The 20,325-nt window shown below is 25.3% G+C and overlaps 7 protein-coding genes across 7 annotated transcripts in view; 4 read left to right on the top strand and 3 right to left on the bottom strand.

Moving 5' to 3' along the window:
• Positions 1-2,929, bottom strand: part of Phum_PHUM456320 (cAMP-dependent protein kinase catalytic subunit, putative) — a gene marked incomplete at both ends in the record, with an annotated part of 5,147 nt that extends 2,218 nt beyond the window's left edge. The window contains 2 exons of the mRNA XM_002429879.1: positions 492-598; positions 2,807-2,929. Of these exons, the coding sequence (XP_002429924.1) occupies positions 492-598; positions 2,807-2,929 (230 nt within the window). The remainder of the gene's footprint in view (positions 1-491; positions 599-2,806) is intronic.
• A 633-nt stretch (positions 2,930-3,562) lies between these two features.
• Positions 3,563-4,180, top strand: Phum_PHUM456310 (mitochondrial 50S ribosomal protein L21, putative; the record flags this gene model as incomplete). Its single annotated transcript, XM_002429878.1, has 2 exons — positions 3,563-3,681; positions 3,805-4,180. The coding sequence occupies 2 exons, from the start codon at positions 3,563-3,565 to the stop codon at positions 4,178-4,180; spliced, it is 495 nt and encodes a 164-aa protein (XP_002429923.1).
• Positions 4,181-4,565: 385 nt separating this feature from the next.
• Positions 4,566-5,975, bottom strand: Phum_PHUM456300 (maintenance of killer 16 mak16, protein, putative; the record flags this gene model as incomplete). Its single annotated transcript, XM_002429877.1, has 7 exons — positions 4,566-4,712; positions 4,858-4,917; positions 4,991-5,120; positions 5,227-5,409; positions 5,479-5,622; positions 5,773-5,819; positions 5,961-5,975. 7 exons carry the CDS (start codon positions 5,973-5,975, stop codon positions 4,566-4,568), a joined length of 726 nt encoding a protein of 241 aa, XP_002429922.1.
• Positions 5,976-6,349: 374 nt separating this feature from the next.
• Positions 6,350-8,575, top strand: Phum_PHUM456290 (uncharacterized protein; the record flags this gene model as incomplete). Its single annotated transcript, XM_002429876.1, has 2 exons — positions 6,350-6,898; positions 6,992-8,575. 2 exons carry the CDS (start codon positions 6,350-6,352, stop codon positions 8,573-8,575), a joined length of 2,133 nt encoding a protein of 710 aa, XP_002429921.1.
• A 964-nt stretch (positions 8,576-9,539) lies between these two features.
• Phum_PHUM456280 (Epsilon-sarcoglycan precursor, putative) lies at positions 9,540-11,678 on the bottom strand (the record flags this gene model as incomplete). The annotated part of the gene is made up of 5 exons (XM_002429875.1): positions 9,540-9,639; positions 9,778-10,007; positions 10,093-10,267; positions 10,358-10,638; positions 11,400-11,678. The coding sequence occupies 5 exons, from the start codon at positions 11,676-11,678 to the stop codon at positions 9,540-9,542; spliced, it is 1,065 nt and encodes a 354-aa protein (XP_002429920.1).
• Positions 11,679-12,315: 637 nt separating this feature from the next.
• Phum_PHUM456270 (Type I inositol-1,4,5-trisphosphate 5-phosphatase, putative) lies at positions 12,316-14,975 on the top strand (the record flags this gene model as incomplete). Its single annotated transcript, XM_002429874.1, has 9 exons — positions 12,316-12,381; positions 12,889-12,930; positions 13,421-13,609; positions 13,707-13,874; positions 13,974-14,090; positions 14,170-14,310; positions 14,380-14,532; positions 14,624-14,809; positions 14,892-14,975. The coding sequence occupies 9 exons, from the start codon at positions 12,316-12,318 to the stop codon at positions 14,973-14,975; spliced, it is 1,146 nt and encodes a 381-aa protein (XP_002429919.1).
• Positions 14,976-16,427: 1,452 nt separating this feature from the next.
• Phum_PHUM456260 (uncharacterized protein) lies at positions 16,428-18,002 on the top strand (the record flags this gene model as incomplete). Its single annotated transcript, XM_002429873.1, has 1 exon — positions 16,428-18,002. The coding sequence occupies one exon, from the start codon at positions 16,428-16,430 to the stop codon at positions 18,000-18,002; it is 1,575 nt and encodes a 524-aa protein (XP_002429918.1).
• Between the last annotated feature and the right edge of the window lie 2,323 nt (positions 18,003-20,325).

Genomic DNA, 20,325 nt, shown 5'->3' with positions numbered 1-20,325 from the left:
TAATAATAATAATAAAAACAAATTACAAACAAAACCTTTTAACAATAATAATTTAATTGTAAAATGAACAATCAATCAATTTTTGATCTAAAACACAAAATGGATGTTTGATGAAAACTTTTCGGCAAAATAATTTTTTGACGACAAAATCACTAAAGTATCTAATTATTATTATATTGAATTTTTTCCCCACCCCCTCCCCTTTAAAATTTTCTGTAAAAAAAAAAATTTAATAAATTAAAATATACTAATTATTATTATTATTTTTTTTTTTTAATATGACAAAGTGTTTCTACTTTGTATTTATATAAATTTTTCAACTAGTTTTTTTTTTTTTTTTTTTTTTTTTTTTTTAAACAGCAATAACAAAATGCTGCTGTTGTTGTTGCTGCTGCTGCTGAATTTTAAATTACAAAAAAAAAAAAAAAAAAAAGGGAGGAAAAGAAAAAGGGAGCGAGTTTTTGATTGATTAACTTTTTTGAGTTTCTTACCTCGTATGCGGTATTCCTACTCCGCCATTTAATATTTTGTATAATTTACTTTCATACTGCAATTGTGGGTGTCTAGCTCTTGTAAATTCCATTTTAACAGCAACTTCCTAAAAAAAAAAAAAAATACAACAAATTAAAATAAATAAATAAATAAATAAATTACCAATAAAATCAATTTAAAATAATAATAATAATAATAATAATAATAATAATAATAATGATAATTTGTTTAAAATAAAACATTTATTTAAACGTTTTACCTTGACGCAAAATAACAAACTTTTTTTTTTTTTTTTTTTTTTTGGCGCCAAGGCTATACGTTTTTTTTTTTCTTTCTTTTTCTTTCTTTTTTAATATTCTTCCATTTCATAATAATAATAATAATGAAGAATGGAAATAATAAGAGAAATGGAAATTTTGGCATTAAATTTTTACAAATTATTTTTGTACAAAATTTGAAATTACACACCTGAGAAAAACGCTTTCAATATTACAAAAAAAAAAGAAAAAAAATTATGAATTAAATTTTTCTTATAAGAAAAATTAAAAATAAGAAACATCACAAGTTTTTATAGTTACACACACATACCTGTAATCAATATTAACAAAATAGAAAAAAGGTATAGAAAAAAAAAAAAAAAGTATAAAAGGTATTAAAAGTTAAATGCATTGGTCATTACACCAAGTACACAAAATCCTTTTTTTTTTTTTTTTTTTTAATTTAGTTATCGAGATAAAAATACAATTTTTATTTTTTCCCCCTCCCCCCCTTACAAGTACTAAATAAAAACCATAGATTTAATATAATGGATGTAAAATTTACATACGTACACGCACACACGCGTAATTTGTACACGCAATATAAAAGTAAATATAAATATAAAATAAATTAAGAAAACTAAAGGGGGAAAAAAACTGTTTTTTTTTTTTTTTTTTTACTACATGAAACATAGTCTAATAACGTACAAAATTGTCAATGATGTGAATAAATGTAGATTATTAAAATTGTAAAAAAAAAATATATATACTAATATAATGATCAAGTATTTAGGCTAAGATTTTTCTCAGTTAAATAATATGACCTTTACAGTTTAAAAATGATACATTCATTCATGAACATTTCAAGTACGATATCTGTGTGCAAATTTTTAAATAAATGCTTAAGAAAAACTAAAAAAAAAAAAAATTTTTTTTTGTAAAAATAATGCATGTTAACAACCATTAAAATAATAATAATAATAGGGTTCAAAATTTTATTTAATTTACTATATATATATATATATATATATATATATAAAATGTTTGTTTTTATTCGCTCTTATGCAAACATATGCATAATAAAGAAAGATAACGAGAGAGAGAGAGAGAGAGAGAAAAAAAAAAAAACAAAAATCAATTTGTCAATTAAATAAACAATAAAATTTTATTTGTTTAATTATAATATTAACTAATTACTAATAGCAATTATAAATAAAACCTTTTAGTGTAAGCCTTTGACATTTTATTTATTATTAAATTTTAAAATGAAATAATTATCGGAGTAATTGATAATTAATTAAAAAATTTTTACTCGAGTAAAACTTTTACTTTTAAACAGTTCAAGATATCAGTTCATTTAATTAATACCATTTTAAATGAATAATAATCAAGTGCAATATTTTAAATGGTTTATATTTTAATATGTGATGATACCTTCATCTCCAAAGAAAATTTTTACTAAAAATACAAAAACAAAAAAAAAAAAAAAACCTTTTCATTTACTGGGCAAATATTTCTAAAAATAAAAAAACAGTTATAATTTCACAAAAAAGTTTAAATTATTATGAACTCATCATTAGTGTACCATATGAATTGATTTCTAAAAAAAAAAATCCTAACATCTTATAATTTTTTATTTATTTTATTTTTATTATTATTATTATTAATCAAATTATAGTTTTAATTGTGACAATATTATTCATATTTGGTAATGGTTGATTATTTGGTAAGAAATTTTTGTTAAATTTTTTTTTCCTTTTAAATCGACCGTTTTTAATGTCAGAGAGAAAAAAAAACATAATTTAAATATTATTTGTATTTTTTAATATAAATGTTGCTTTAAAATTTGGAAAAAGTTAAATAAAAATTATTGAAAAAACCAAAATGGCTGTCGAACATATGACGAAAGCAAATGGCTGGAATACACATACTTCATTGGCGATATAATTATAAATTTAAATATATCAATAATGTAACTCAAAAAATAAAAAAATTTAACAAAGATTTAAATAATAATATTAAACGAAAATTATTTTATATAATTAATATTTTCTTACCTCGCCATTACTGATATTAATTCCTAAATAAATATCCCCGAAGGAACCACTACCAATTTTTCTCATTAAACGATACTTTCCACCCACAATAAACTCGTCTCGTAAAGTACCTGTTAAGGCCATTTTTTAAGTTTCTAACAATTTAAAGTTTTGAATTTAGACACATAAGTAAAAAATTAAATCAATAATTATGACCACCAAAAAATCACAACCAACAAGATTTCAATTCCAACTCCCTTAGAGAAGTGATCGCGGACTGACTCGCAGATGACGTCACAAAAGATGGTTTCACATTCAAATACCAAAACAAAATGATTCAAATTTTCATAAAATGGCGGATTGTTATTTACAACAAAAAAAAATTGCCCACCTAAAACTATTAATTATTTTAATAATTTTAATTTTAATATATTATATTTAAAAAAAAATTTTGAAATAAACTGTATATATATATATATTTTTTTTTTTTTTCCGTTTAAACTGCTTACTACACTAAGCGTATTTTCACTAATAACTAAACAAATATAACAAAGAATTCTGGTAAATTGTAATTCAGTAAAAGGAAACGAATCGAAATCAAGAGCGCGCTCAGAAATTCTTTAAACGAATTGTTTGTTAACCTAAAATTTTTGCAATTTTGTTATATTTAATTTCAAAGCATTTAAAAAATAAACTAAAATATTGGTTACCTCAAAGATTTGATATTATTTTTATTCGGATCGTGTGTTTTTTTCACAGTTCTCATATATATTTAAAATGAGACAAATCCCATTTAGTAGGTTTTTATTTTCAAGACAGTTTTTATTTAAAAACAATTTAAATACTTCAGTAAATATAGACATTAATCGTTATTTGAGCGAAAGAGTGATAAATCGGTGTTATTCTGTCAACAGTGAAAAACAGAATGTGATAAAAAATATTAGTGAAACGGAAAAAAATTTCTCTGAAAAAATAATAACAAATATTAATAATCAAATTATAAATAATACACACGGAAGGCTATTTGCCGTTGTTTCTATTAATGGACAACAGTATAAAGTTACTAATGAAGATATTCTAGTCATAAGATATCCTTGGGGTCCTACTGCTGGCGATAAAATTCGTTTAGAAAAAGTACTTTTAGTGGGATCATCTGATTTTACTTTAATAGGAAGACCTCTGCTTCTGATGGATCAAGTTTGTGTTTTAGCCACTATTATTGAAAACACATTTACTCATGCTTATCCATTATTTTTATTTAGAAAAAGAAAAAACAGAATGAAGCTTAATTTTAAAAAAGATCAATTGACTTATTTAAGAATAACAGATATAATACTAACTCAAAAAGTAAATGAAAATACAGATACAGATGGGTTTAAAAACAGAATATTTTAAATTCAGATTCATTTTTTTTTATTATTCTCATTATGTTGGTATACATTTTATAAATTCATAATTTACGTGCAAGAGTTTTAAATACTTTGGTCACATGATAACTTTATGAAAATTTTCATAATAAAATCATTTATAAAATGTCAATAGTTTTTTTGTAATTATATCATTTAATTTGTTAAAAGAAACAAATATATTTTAAATCATTATGTTTCTTGTAGTCGACTACTATTTTCATATTCGTATTCCACTTCTACTTCACCTTTTGTCGATTTTAATTTTCTCAATTTTGATGATGAAAGACCAATGTCCTAAAATAAAATTACAAGTGCATTTTTTGGTTGATTCAAATTGTGATTCAAATGGAGTATTTAATGAATTACTATAATCAATCGAAAATTACCTCAATGTCCTCTATATCAGATTCTTCTATATCTGATGCATTTTCATTCAATGCAACCTCTGTTTCTGATTCATCACTTTCTGCAGCAATATATTCATTTTCAAATTCCTGCATTTTTAAACTACTCTTATCCTATAAAAACAAAAATCAATGTTATACTTAAAAAAAAAAAAATTTAAGAGAAATAATATATATTAAATTATTATTATCTTGCCTTATTTTTGTCAGTTTCATCTAAATCACTTTCTCCTTCTTCTTCTTCAATTTCTTCTTCTACTTGCTCCTTGTCTAATGCTTTATCAAATACATATTGAGGAAAATTGTAAATATCACCATACTGGAATGAAAAATTTCATTCGTTTAAAATAAATTCAAATAACAAAGTTACTCTGAAAACAAATTATACTCACAGTTCCAGCTTTAAGTCTTTCTAATAATTGTTTTTCAATGGCATTATCCAATCTAGCAGCAATCAAAGCCTTATCTTCCCTCCTTCTCTCCCTTCTCTCTATTTTTCTTTGCAAAGGAACTAATTTCTTCCTAAAAGCACATGAAATTTTTTTAAGAATTACAATCCTAAAATTTTAAACATAAAAGTAATAAATTCAAAAAAAATTTATATAACATTAAAATAATTATGTCTTACTGTCTTCTCAGCTGTAATTTTCTCATTCTTATTAAATATTGAGTAATTTTCACAAATCTTTGTTTGCATTTTGATTTTAAATATGAAGGCCAATACAACAAGTTTTCATTTATTTGATAAATAGCCTTTTCAAAATTTCTTGATAGTTTTATTTTTTCCCATTCTTTATTCGGAAAGTGAGACCTAAAAAAATAAATTTCGTTAATAATTTAAAAATTTGCATTAAACGATTACCAAAAAAAAAAAACTAACCTTTCAGCTGTCTTAAGAAGCAAATATATTATTCCTTTTTCTTCCCTAACTGTGGCATATCTACTATTTGCTAAAGGACAAGAAGACCTGCTACACAATCCAGTCAAGTTATATTCATTTCTGCAAAATTTTTGAGTTGCTGTGCTAAAAAAAAAAAAAATTATTTAGATGAAATACAATCTTGAATTTAATGACAAATGGTAGATTAAAAAAATGTCAAATTATTTTAAAAAGTAAAAACAAAGAAACAAAATCAATTATCAAACTCAACAATTATAAATAAAAATATCTTACCTTGTTTTAAATGAGCAAAATGATCTGTTAATCACACTCCAAACCACCTAAAACAATTTTTTTTTTTTAATTAATAAATTTTAAAAATTGGACACAGAAATTTATTTATAAATAAAATTTGATGCATCAACTTTAAATAAGTCTTTTATTACTTAAAAATAAAATAAAAATTATGTATATATACTTACATCGTCGTGCTGCATTATAACGAATTATTATTTAAAAATTAACATTAACCTTAAAATTCAAAAACCACGTTGAAGCGATTTTTAAGTATAATGTAGACAACGTTTTAGAATTATTTATTTACTCTATGACTTTACATACCACGAATGCCGAATAAATTATCATGTAAATAATAAAAAAATTTCAGTATTTATTTTTCAACAACTTTATGTATTCAGTAAAATTTAATAATTTTTTAAAAAATAATTCTTAATACAGTGACTTCTTTAATCGTTTCAATTTTAATAATGTAATGTATTTAATTTGTGGATCGCGGAAATTTTTTAATTGTGTTTATTAATTTTCATAAAGTTTTTTTTTTTTCTTAAGTACATTGTAACTTTAGTAAAAAATGTCACAAAACACGATGACTCAAACTAATCACAAAACTGTATTTGTAATTGATCATACTCCCTACTTCGGTATATCATGTGAAGATTTAATGGAATTTGACTTGAATAAAACCAGAGGACTTAACGTAATACCTTTGGCGCCTGTATCTAAATCCCTTTGGACCTGCGGTATTGAAGCAGCCGTAGAGTATTGTAGAATTGTGTGGGACCTTTTTCCGGAAGGAAAACTTATTCGTTTTATTGCTAGCGATTCGACTGCTCATCATTTTAATTCTTGGGAGCAAAGTCAACAAAGTATATCCTATATTTTAAACAGCAGTGCTTATTTAGGAACTCCTCCTAGAGCACATCAGCAAGGGGATTATTCAGTTATACATGGTTTAAGAGCAGCTGTTGAAGCTCTTACTGAATGTTCAGAAATTCAACACATTAAGAGAACTAGTTTAATGGAAAATGCAATGAAATTAGACAATAAATGTAGAGTTATATGCATAACATCCACAAGAGATAATGCTAGTATGAAAAGTCTTCAAGAAATTTTTTTGAAGGTTTGTTTAAATTTAATATTAACGTTAATGCAAAAAAATTTAAAGTATCGAAATTAATGTTTTATTACATTGCTTTTTTTTTTTTTTTCAAAGGTTTTAACTCAACAAAACAAAGTAGCAACAGCAACTGATCATTTAATTGCTGTTCATCATTGTCATTTAGTTATCATCAATATTTTTCCAAATAATGCAGAAAGTAATGTAACTAGTCAGCCGCTAAATGAATTAAGCCCTCTTTTAAGTGCAGAAGTACATTCTGTGTGTGCTGGGAAAGGATTGAATAATAAACTATCTCATCTGATATTGGGACATTATGGCTTAGCTTCTACAACAGTTACTGGTATACCTATGAAAGAAGAACAAAATGCTAGTTCAAGTGCTAATTATGATGTAGAAATTTTTCATCATGCAAATGCTCATGCTGATCTTTACAAAACTCTTGTCACCGATCCACTTTTAATGAAAACAAAAAAAAATGGTACAGACTATGATACTGTCACATTAAAGTGGTGCACACCCAGAGGAAGTTCTGCTCAAGAAATGCACAATTGTACTGCTGCATACAGAGTTACACCGGTTGATGTTAACAGCAGGCCTTCTTCATGCTTAATAAATTTTTTGTTAAATGGTCGCTCAGTAATGCTGGAAATGCCCAAGAGAGTCGGAGGTAAAACTGTTAGTCATTTATTAACTGCTCATGGAGGGGAAATTTTTATCCATGCTTTGGCAACTGGAAGAAGTGTTTTAGAAGATCCACCTTCGATTTCGGAAGGCTGTGGAGGGCGAGTTACAGATTACAGAATCACAGATTTTGGACTTTTAATGCAAAATAATACATTAATACCTTTGCAAGGAAAATTGTCTGAAAATAGAAGCGATAACATTAACTTGCCTATTAATTGTATGAAAAATAAGTTAGATAGACAAACTAAATATTGGCCTATTACAATATCAGGAACATTTATAATGAATTTACGTCAGTACATAGATCCCCTACCACAATTACTTACTAAAGAAGAACTTACATCAGATGAAGTCGCTCAATGCAAACAAGTGATATCTAGTTTAGCTTCTTTAGAAACCAAACATGAACCATTAATACAACCCAACACTGGAGTTCGAGGAAAAGGTCAAAAGCGAGAAGAACAGTATAAGTTAATGTGGAACGAATTAGAAAAATTTGTCAGAACACATTGTCGTTCTGATCAACATAATAAAGTCCTTCATTACTTACTGGAGTTCAGAAACAAAGAAACGGATAACAAATCAACTGGGGATAAAGTTGAACTTGATCAAGCTTTGAGAGAATTAGATGTTATGACTTCGAAATTTTCTGAAACTCACAATACAGATTCATTTTTAACAAGAGCATCCGTGATAAGAGCAACTACGGATTCACCAATGAGTCCGCCTCCCGCTTCAAAAGCAACATCTCCTCTTTTAATGAACTCCCGACAAAATCGTACGACTGCGGGTATCAGTATTTATTCAGGACCAAGAACATTAATGGATCTTTGGCTGAGCAAAATCTCGGCCGATAGTAAGAATTCTAAAGATAAACGACCGGATTTCTACGGTCGATTAAATGCATCAGGTCCAATAGCTACTTTATATCCAAACTTGGTAAAAGACGATCGGGAAAGAAATAATAGAACGGAGGATATGATTATCGAATAAACGGACGAAGTATACTAATTAAAAAAATTTAAGCCAAACCTGCCAGTTCAAAATTTTGTCTAAAAATAATGAAAAACAAAGTTGCCGTTTTTTAAATGTACAATTAAAATCCAGTTTATTCATTTCATACTGTGATATTATAAAATAGTTTTAAAAATACACAAATTTAAGTAATAATTAAAAATTAATTAATTATTTATTAAGCGTAAGAATAACAAATATATATATTAAATAAAAATACATTGTATATAATAATTGAACTAGATTTCATCACTCACATTAAGCACAACAATCAATGATATAAAGCAAACTAGAATATATCGGACTAGATAGATGATATTGACTAGAATATTTATTGAAAATATCAAAAGCGATTATTTACAAATGACTCTCACCACGGACAGTTTTGTAATAAGTTTTTAGTTGGTTTTAAATTAACAAAACCATGTTTTGGGTTCCTCCTCTTGTCAGAAATCCACAACTGTTCTATAAAAAAAAAATATTTTTTAAGCTTGTAAAAATTCACATAAAAAGACATCAAATACTTTTTTTCGATTGAAAAAAAAAAAGAAAACCTACGACCACATAGCTCCTCCTTCATATGGTGGAGGAGTTGGTCTAGAAACTCCATTTGTCACGACAGCTTTTGTCACAGATCTGGATGTTCCATTGAGATCTGAATAAGCACAAATAGTAGGCCTTGATGGATTTCCAAAAAACTGAGAAGTGCTCACTTCCAATATAGTGGAATCCTTTTGAGACCTTAAAATCATAATTAATCCATTTGTTAAAAAAAAGTTTTTTTTGTAAAATTATATTTAGATGATAACCTAAAAAAAAGTTTAAGGCCTAGAAAAAAAATCAATCAATCAAAAAAAAAAAAAAAAAAAAGAAAGTTATGTAATTCAGTGAGTGTTTGTTTAAAAAAAAAAAAAAGAAGAAAAAAAACTCAAGAAATTCGCACTCAAAATAAATCACTCATATATTTTATCCTTATGACAAACCTGCAAAAATCTTCGCAAAGGCAAAATATAGAATCAAAGAAATCGTCAGATTCGTCTCTCCTAAAAAACAAACAAGGGACACATAATTCTGGTGGGATTATAACGACATTATTATCGTGTAATTTAAAAAAAAAAAATTTTTTAAGTTGGTACCCCCGAAGAAAAATTTTTAAAAAATATATATATGTATATACTTACGAGTATTCCCTTTGTATTCCTAATATAACAGATAAAAGTAAAACTAATAATATGAGAATAAATGTAGGAATTAAAAGAGTAAATGCAAATTCTCTCGTGTAACTTCTACCGGCAACTTGAGCTTTCGTTGGTGATGACCAAATCGGTTCGTAAAAAAATTCAGAACCGAAAGAAATTTTTTCATTACTTCCTCCAAAACTATTCATTATTGAATCTGATGGTTTATGTATCTGCATCAGTAAAAAAAAATAAAATTTTTTGTTTTTCCAGCCGTTAATCACTGAATTTGTTTTTGGATGATATATATATATTTACAAGTTTAAAATTACACCAATCCAATATGAAACCTTCATCTCTGAATATTCTTTCAACTGTGGTACGTTTAAAATCTCTTGGACAAGATTGAAGTTTCCAAAGCGGTTTTATTTCTTCTTGCAAATCGATTAGAGTATTCGAAAAAGTAGCAATGCTTCCAAGACGAATAACGACACTAAAACAAAAAATTATAATCTTTTTTTTTCTTTGTTTCTCACCCCCCTCTCTCTCTCTCTCTCTCTCCAATTTAAAAATTATATTATACCCTTCTCCTTCTGTTGGTCTAAGAGGTCTACGTGCTCCCAAAGACACAGCACTTGTTAAAAAAGTAAAGTAAAGATCTGAAAAACTTTCTTTCCATAATTTATATTTGAAAATGTTGAGGAGTCTTGACATACGATGAGAATCGAAAAAATCATCAACATTTAAATTGTCTATTTTTAAATGAACCTGATGTGTTGCAGGATTCTCTTTATGTTCTATATTTAAATGAATTACTCTTCTTCTCGTTTCATATGTTTTACTATTCAAACCAACTATTTCAATCTAAAAGTCAAATTATAATTAGTTTTTTTTATTATTATTTAAATTGCAAATGATGATGCTTCATTTTTTTTTCTTCTTTTATTTGGGGTCATTAGAGGTGTTATCACAAAACAAAATTTTTTATTAGTTTTCAACAAAAATTGAATAGTTACCAATATTTACCTGAAGTTCATTCATAATCAAATTTTTTTTTAAAAAAATGTCTTTATAATTAGAAAGAAAATGAAAAAGTGAAACAAACAAGGAAATTTGAGGTTAATAAAGATGAAAAAAAATTATTAATTGTATAAAAACATGGGTTAGTTACTACAAAATGATACAATTACTACCTGAACCCATGTAAAATTCCGCTTCTTATCGTTGTCAAAAATATAAGATGTGCCTATAATCTAAATAAAATAAAGTAATTACAATGAATTTTTAATTTAATGATAAATAAAGGTTTTTTTTTTTTTATACAAATTTTTTTAATAATTATGTACAATAAATAAAGGATGAATAATTAAATGAAATATAATTTATGTTAATTAACAGATCCTGCAAGAAATGAATAATAATTTATGTACCGAGAAATATTTTTATAAGATGAGCTTATGGTTTATTATAAATCGAAACAATATCATATATGCAGGTTATTATTAATTACCAAGTAAACATAAATTTTAAAGTTTGTTTTTCATTTTTTTTAATACACAAGAATTATAACAATTAATATCAGACACATATAAAAAAGAATATTTAATGAAAATAAAAAAAAATACACTTACCTCTAATTCTTTATGATCCTGTGGTGGAACACCGAATAAAAATCCAGTTTTATGTTTTTTACTGTACAAATATTCAATCCATTTGGGTAAATCAGGTGCATTTAATATTGAAGCTCTGTATGTGAAATCATCACCAATTCTCTTAGACCAGTTAAATAGTGAAGGTTCAACAGGATATAAAAACAATTTTGTCGCAGGTAAATTTTCACTCGATACACAAACAATGAAAAGTAATTGTAATGTAATTAAAAAAATCATATTCAAGAGTATCATATTATTTAATAATAATAATATAAGAACTAAACAATAACATAAAACAGAGTTTTTGCTTTAAAAATATTTTTTATTTGTATTATAATAATAATAATAATAATAAAAATTTGACAAATAAAACGATTTAAAAAAATTTAAAATTAATTTTTTTTTTTTTTTTTTTTCCCCTTACCCAAACCAAAAATATTTATTCTTTAATTATTTAATTTAATTTATCAAATAACGATATTTATTTACTTAAGATGAAATTAATTTTCTAAAAAAAAAAAAAAAAAAAATATTCAATCTAATAAATACTTCACTCCATTATCACAATTCTACTATTGAGCGAGTTCAAAGAGGGATACTTGGACACAAGACGTAAAGATCGATTGACGTCATTACATTGTGACGTAAATAGCAGTAGGCGTTCCTCTGGAGTGAATTTAATTTTGTTTGCAACCAGGAAAAACATAAAAAATTAACTTTTTTTTTTCTTTTCTTTTTTTTTTTTTTTTTTTTTGTTATAAAAAATATAAAAAAATTAATTAATTAATTATATGAATTACATCAAGTTATTATTAAATTTTTAAAATTTTAAGCGATGGTAATTATTAGAGTGAAGTAAAAAGTTTTAAAAAAACTGATTTATTATTAAATGATGTCTGTAAGAACTACTCCTGTCGTATACATAACAGCAAATGTCGGGTCCATTTTTGAGGAAGTAAGCAAGAAAATTTTATAATTTTTTTATATAATTACATATTTAATAAATTTTATGTATATTTAATTTAATTAAAACAAGCATGTCAAATAATATTGTATATGTAATCTGTTTTATAATTTTCTACGGTTTATCATATAATTTTTGAAGGAAAATAGTATTTTTTTCAATTTCTGTAAATAAAAAACTAATTTATTATCATGAACAAATGGTAATTCTATCTTTATGTCATTCTTAAAAAATATTAAACTCGTTAGTAATCATATTCTGAATTTTTATTTTAAAACAAAATAATTTTCTTTTATTTGTTTATCACTAAATTTTATGAAATAAAACTTATATCTAAAACATTAATGTTTCTATTTTACCCCCCGAGTTTAATATTATCGATTATTTAAATAAATGCTTATGGAAAATCTTTGGGTTAATTATGTATTTCATAGTACACAAAAACTAATCCTTGAAATCATACTTTTAAAAACTAAAAACTTTACATTTTTTTTATAGCCTACAACAATGCTAAAGATTTGGACAGAAGAGTTTTTGTCGGTAAGTGTAATAATTTTTATTACTGTATATCATAATATTAATCATAATGTAATAATATAGTGTCATTAGAAAATTTTTATACTATTATTAGCTAGCAATAATAATTATTTTTCTTATAAACTATGTTAAAACAAAAATTTGTCGTTAATCTGTTATAATAATAATATTTCTTATAACATTTATCGTTAATAATAATTTTTTAAATTGTTATTATTCGAATGTTATTTATCGAATCAATACATTAATATTGTGTTTTTTTTTTTTTTTTTTTGTTTTAATAAATTAATTTTGTATTATATTTATTTTAATCATTAGTTAAAAATAAAACATTCAAAAATAACTTTTTTGTTTTATTTTTTACTCATAAAGTTATAAATAAAAAAAAATTTCATCCCTTTTATCTGTTATTAAGTTCCCCTTAATAGAAGGCGGTGCTTTGTGATTTTGGTGGGAAAAAAAAAATAAATTGATTTATATGTGTCATTTTCAGACAGTTGCACGTCTAGATCCAAAATTTGTTGCTTTGCATTGTCAGGAGGTCGGCGGTAAAAATTATGAAAAATCTATGCAATATGTAGAGAATTTTGTTAAACTATTGATTAATTCAGAGGAACTACGATTGTTTGACAAAGCTAGAATTTACTTAGATGAAGATTATTCTTCGGCTGAAAACTTTACGGTAATAATAATAATAATAAAGATTACATTTTTTATGTGGGCGTTCATTGAAAACGATAAATTTTAATGTTTTATTATTATTATGATTATTATTATAGGCTTTAGGAAATTTTTATTTCATTCACGAGTCCATAACGGATGTTCTTATATTTGATTTCGAAGAGCGTCGTTTTAAAGATGTTAACGGTATTTCAATATTTTCAAAAAATATTGAACATGAAGGAACCAAAGAGAAAAGCAAATTTCCATTGGAATATTTTCCAGAAGTAAATTCTTTTTCTTTTTTTTCTCTCTTGATAAATTTTATTTATTTATTTTTTTTTTTTTTTTTTTTTTTACAAATGTTTTTTTTATATTGTTTCCAGTGCAAATGGTCTCGTAAAGGATTTCTTAGAACCAGGTGGTGTCTAAATGGAACAGTATTCGATTTGGTCAATATACATTTGTTTCATGATGTATCTAATTTTGTTGCCATTAAATCGGTATGGTCTCTCACTCCTGTGCAAAATTTTTATTTTTTTTAATAAATTTGTGTTCTAAATGTAGTTTTGATTGTTTCAGTTCCCGTCTGTTTACAGTGATACCAGACGACGTGCACTTGCATATACATTAGAGAGGTTTCAGACTGATGAATATGGTCCTGTTCCTTTGTTTGTTTTTGGAGATTTTAATTTTAGAGCTGACACTCAAGGCGTTGTTAAGGTTTATTGACAATCTTATTATAAATATTCATTCACTTTAACGAAACATTTATTTACATATATTTTGTAGCATTTGTCTGAAGGTTTAAAAAGTTCTTGCCTTGATGAGGATGTAAATACGATTGAATTTAAACAAGAAGATAAAGTTATTTTTTCACTTGGTAAAAAAGAATTCAATCATTCCGATCACCAGTCATTATTTACAGTAAAAGATGGAGATTGGGTAAAGTTAAATTTTTCTTCTTCTTCCATATTATTAGACTTGAAAATGTGATTTGAAATGATTCAAAAAGTTATACAATTTATATTTTTAGTTGAGAGAGTATGATAAGGAACTCAATGCATTTTCCGATCATTTGTTTGAATTTAAAATTTCTTTTCCTCCGAGTTATCCATTTGAAGAAAATTCATCTGGTGATCGGTGTTACATGAAAACTCGGTGTCCAGCATGGTGTGATCGTGTTGTCATGTCACACTCAGCTATACCTCTAGTCAAAGATGTAATTTTTCTTAAAGTTGTCAATTTTACACTGGAGTAAAGTAAACATTATGTGATAAATGTTTTCTTTTCCTTTTTTCCAGTCAAACGATTCCAGTAATGTCATTTATAGCATTATGGGAAGGAATACTTGTATGGGAGATCACAAGGTGAGTTTTTTAAATTAACATTCGATATATATAAAAAGAAAGAGACACACATCAATTATTCATCATTTTACTTATTCCCCAAATCGTGTTATTTCATATATTCATTTAATTTTAAAAAAAAAGAAAAAGAAATTTTTTCACTATTTTGTTGTTACTTTGTTTATCGTTGAAAAGTTTATTATTGCCAACAAACTGAGAAAAAGGAAAAGAAAATTATCCTTAAAAAAAATTTTTTTTATTTCCTGCAGCCGGTTTATATGGGATTTGAACTTGTACACTTATAGGTTTTCAAGGTATTTATTTCAGTGTTATCCTACTATCATTGTTTTTTTTTTTTCTTTTTTTTTTTTTAATTGTCTCTGTTTTTTAAGTTTTTAAATAAAAAAAAAATAAACCTAATGCTGTGTTTGTCGAGCTTTTTCCTAGTTTTTTTTTTTTTTTTCCCTTCTCTTTTTTTTTTTTTTTTTTTTTTGGGAAAAAGCAACACTTTACGATTTCTAACTCTAATAATAAATGGCACTTTTGAGCAAATTTTAATTTTTAGATATATGCTGACATCATCATTATTAGCTTACTAATTATTATTATTTTTTTTTTTTTTTTTTAGTTTTTCTTTTTTTTTAATTAAAAAAAACACAAAACAAAAAAAAAAAAACAAAAACGAAAAAAAAATAATTCAAATTTTTTTTGCTTTACTTTAACTCTTTGTTTTTTTCCAGCCTGTGTACCTGAATTTCGATTTAAAGAGCGCTTCAGGTATGAATACAATTTTTTTTTTTTTTTTTCTTTACTATTCCATTCATTTAGATTATTATTATTATTATATATCTATTTTAAGCGACAGCACTTTTATATAGCTTATTTTTGTATTAAGGTATCGTTTGCTGTTTCTCTCTCTCTCTCTTTCTCTCTCACTTGCAAATCCACGTGTAATATTTTGAAAATATATATATATTATTTTAAAATTTGTATATTTATAATTGCACGATTAGTAAAAAATTAATTTTTTGAGTTTTAAAAAAAAAATTGTTAACAAACTTAAGCATGTGCTTGACTTATATATATATTTTCAAAATGTTGTTGAGAATTTTTAGATTTTTTTTAGCTCTAAAATATTATCTGAAAATGTAATTTAAATTTTAAATTTAGTTCACATGAAAAATTTAAATTTTTTAGAGCTAAAAATTTTTTATTTAGCTTTTATTTATTTGTGGTAAGGTCCCGAAATTTTTTGCTTTTTTTGCCTGTTTTGTTTGGTTTGTGTTTTTTTTCAAGTAGTTATTTGTTTCAACAGCCACAAACAATTGGTCGAACCCTAATTCATCTTCCGAAGGGGAAAAAAGTCTCGAGAATGGTAATCTGACGGATTCTAAGAATGAAGAAAATGGGGAAAGTGAAAAATTCGCGTCCGGTACGATTAAATATACGGAAATCGAGATTGAAAAATTAGCGTGCAGTTTGGAAGCATTAATGAGTCAAAATAGGAATGTTTCAAGAGAAGCGGATGGTAATACGGAACCGGATTTATCAAAATGTCCATCTTGTCAAACCTGTAAAAATTCGAATAAAATCGTTAATAATCCGTGCGGAGAAGAAATGTCGTCGAAAAATAGTCTCGTTTTAGAAGATAAAAAAATGATAGCGCTTTTAGCGAGCGAAATTAAAATACCCGAAAAACTTATAAAAAAATTCGAAATCCAAGACACGGGTCAAAGCAATGAAAAGGGATCGTGCAGTTGGGAATTTAAATCCGGGAATGAAAAATCGGAAAAATTCGGCGGCGTCAAAAGAGTTAATTCTGCATCCCTCGTGGAACATTCGCCGAAAAAAGAAGATTGGAAAAACACGAGATGCAATTCGGACGTGTCTTGGTCTCCTAATTGTTCGATACAAAATCAATCGCTAATGAAATCCTGGAAGTGTAACAACAACAACAACAAACAATTTATCCGTGGTAACAGCAGGATTCGTCTCATTTCAAGTTCAAATAGTTTAAATGCTAGTTTACCAAGACTCACGAGTCATCACAGTTCATCCGACGAGGATTGGTTCGAAGAAATCGAAGAAGGAGATGATGACGTACTGAGAATGAGCGATGTCAAACATGAAAACGAAGAAAATATTTTGAATATTTGTCCTGAATACTGTGGGGACAAAGGGGCAACCGCCAAAAGTTTACGACCCGCGGCACAATCCATATCGCGAACAAATCTTTTTTCCGGAAAAGAAAGCATAGCGCTTGCCAAAATGAATTTTGAAAAAATACCATCCGAAACCGTATCTTGCATCAATGCAGACGACAAATCCAGTAATTCCCTGTACGATAACATGTCCCTCACGGGGAAATCATACGACGGCGTGCTTAGCATAGACGAAGCCAAAAACAAGCAAAAAGTGAATTTCAAACCTGTCACGTCTTTAAATACGAAAGATTCGAAAACGGGTTTCAAATCGAAACCTCTAAGAATTTTCAGAAGGTTGGCGGAAGGACTTAAAGAATCTCACCATAACGAAGATCATCAAGACACTAATTTAATAAGTTCGACAAACAGAGAAAGTTTTGAAAACTTAATTGTAGATCCGACGGTAAGCACGGGTGATTTTGTAACCGCCGAAAACAGTGAAAATAAATACGACGATGACGTAGGCGATGGTGACGTCAGCGAAAACGTTGAAAAAGTTAAGGAGGAACCGGGAGGTGTCGAATGTAAAGACGAATGCAACGTAAATATTAGTTTGGAAATTTCTGGAACGGGGAAAGACGATTTGGAAAGTACAAAAGACACAATAGAGTCTTCGCAAACGTACAACGCCATAATGGAAAAGAACGAAGATAAAAAAGAGGGGAAGAAAACGGATTTAACGGTTTCTCTTGACGAATCGTGGGAAACGATCGAATTGGGTGGTAAAATGACAAAAGGAAAAGAAAAAATTTCGTTTGATAATAAAAATGTTAAAAATATAAATTTTTGTACTGACGATGATGCGAAGAAAAAAAAGTGTATAAATAATAGAGAAACGACTTGCTGTTGTATATTACAGTGAAGTACGAATTACATAAAAAAAAAATTTTTATTAACTACCAATGAGAGGTACCTTCTTTGTTTTTCTTTTTTTTTTTTTTCTTTTTCTTTTGTTTTTTTTTTTTTACATAAATAATTTTAGGAAAAATGTTTCGGAAGAAGAAGATTCGTGACGTTTGAAAACATTTATCTCGTACTTGAAAAATTTCATGGTAAGTTTTAAAAATTTCGTTCACTCCCACACACAAACACATACGTACATATATACATTTTAAATAAAAAAAAAAAAAAAAAAACTTGTGTACTTACATATTTATCCATATAAATATCGAAAAAGAAGAAATATCGATTTTAAAAATCGATTTTAATCGATAATCGATAATTTCACACACGCGTCGGACGGAGAATTTGAATCGGACTAAATTACTTGCTGTAACTTTAACGGTTTTTTTTTAAAAACATTCGAATTTGACGTGGCAGGTGGTAGTAGTAGCAGAAGCAGTAGCAGTAGTTAAAGTAGAGTACATTCGAGTATTCTTATTTTTAAAAAAAAATTTTAGTTAAACGTCATCACTTGTCTCCGAATCACGTGATTTATCGTCACGTGACTCGGAGATTTTTTGTTGTTCTTCTTTTTCGGTTAAAAAGTTTCTTTTTTTTTTGTTTTTTAAGTTTAAAAGAAATAATAATAATTTTGTTGTTGTTGTTGTTAATTTTACAGAATTATCAATCTCGGATCGAATAAATTCTTTGTGTTATTTATTTCAAAACAATGATGATGATGATGATGAAATCAATAAATTCGGATTTGATGATGAAATTCGACGGAAACGGGAAGTTACCGTTTAACTTGTTACCGTTGTGTTCTGGAAAAAAAATTCAAATTTTTTTTAACGGAAAATAACAAAACGAAAATTTCTTTTCTCTCTTTCTTTTTTTTTTAATTATCGCGCTAATTTTCGATTACGAAATCGATGAAAGAAAAGAAATTTATAAAGGTCACATACTATTATTATTAAGTTTTTGTTTTTCGTGTAAATAATAATAATAATAATAATAATAATAATAATAATAATAATAATACTAAAATAATACAAATGTAAAAAAAAAATTTTTAAATGGTTACCTTTTGTTTTATTATTTTATTTTATTTTATTTTTGAATAAATAATTATTATTATTTTTTTTTTAATTTATTTATATTTTAATATGTAGTCGTAATAATGATAATATATACATAAATACATAAACGTTTTAATTTTTTTTTTTTATTAAATTAAAGCTAGTCTTTTTAATAATCAGGGCGATTCGATTATTAATAATTGATTTTATCGATTTCTTATACGGTAAACCAAAAATATTATTATTATTATTATTATTATTATTATTATTAAACTTATGTAAAAAAAAAAAAAAAAAATTTATTAATGTGGTTGATGCCATGAAAAAAAAAAAATCGTTTTGAAATTTTTAATAGAAAACCTAAAATTTGTTTTATTATTAAATTAAATCAATTTTAAATTGATCTCCAAGTTAATAAATAAATAAATAAATAATTATGTAGTATTATTATTATTAATAAGTATTTTTGTCGTGTGTAATTATTAATTAAGTGTTAATAAACGTTTTTAAAATATTAATTACTTACGTAGAGAGCTTTAAAAAAAATTTATTATTATCATTATCATAAATGTCAAAAGCGAAACCAAAATTATTAATATTATTATTATTGTCATACTGTTAATTGTTGTTATTATTATTATTATTATTATTGTTGTTATTAATATAATAAGGGTTTTATTAAAGTAATAAAATTTTAATAAAAAAAAAAAAAAAATACGTAAGGAAATAATAAATACCGCTGTTATTTATTTTCCTTTTTTTTTTAAATAAAAATTATTAATTATGTTAATTTATTAATTAATTAGCATAAATTTAATTATTTAATTTATTTATTTTATCAAATCAATGTTATCTGTGCCATTTATTAATTAATATTACATTAAATATATAAGAATTAATAAAAAAATGTATTTAATAATATAAGCTCAATTATTTATTATTATTATTATTATTAATAAAAATGTTTGTTAGATAAATAAAGAGTATTTGTTATTTATTTATTTATTATTTTATTTTTATGTATGTATATGTACATACATAAATACATTCCAAAATTTATTTATTTATTAAAAAAAAAAAGAAAAAAAAAATTTTCAAAAATTACTAAATAAAAATTATTATTATTATTATTACCATCATTATAATTTTTAATAAATTAAATAAGAGAAGACATTAATAATAATAATAATAAAAATAAATAATAATGATAATAAATTAATAAAC

Source organism: Pediculus humanus, genomic scaffold, assembly GCF_000006295.1.
Source record: "Pediculus humanus corporis 1103172108232 genomic scaffold, whole genome shotgun sequence".
Lineage (NCBI taxonomy): Eukaryota > Metazoa > Arthropoda > Insecta > Psocodea > Pediculidae > Pediculus > Pediculus humanus.
Note: the sequence above shows the minus strand (reverse complement) of the source record. Positions and strands in the feature narration are given on the sequence as shown.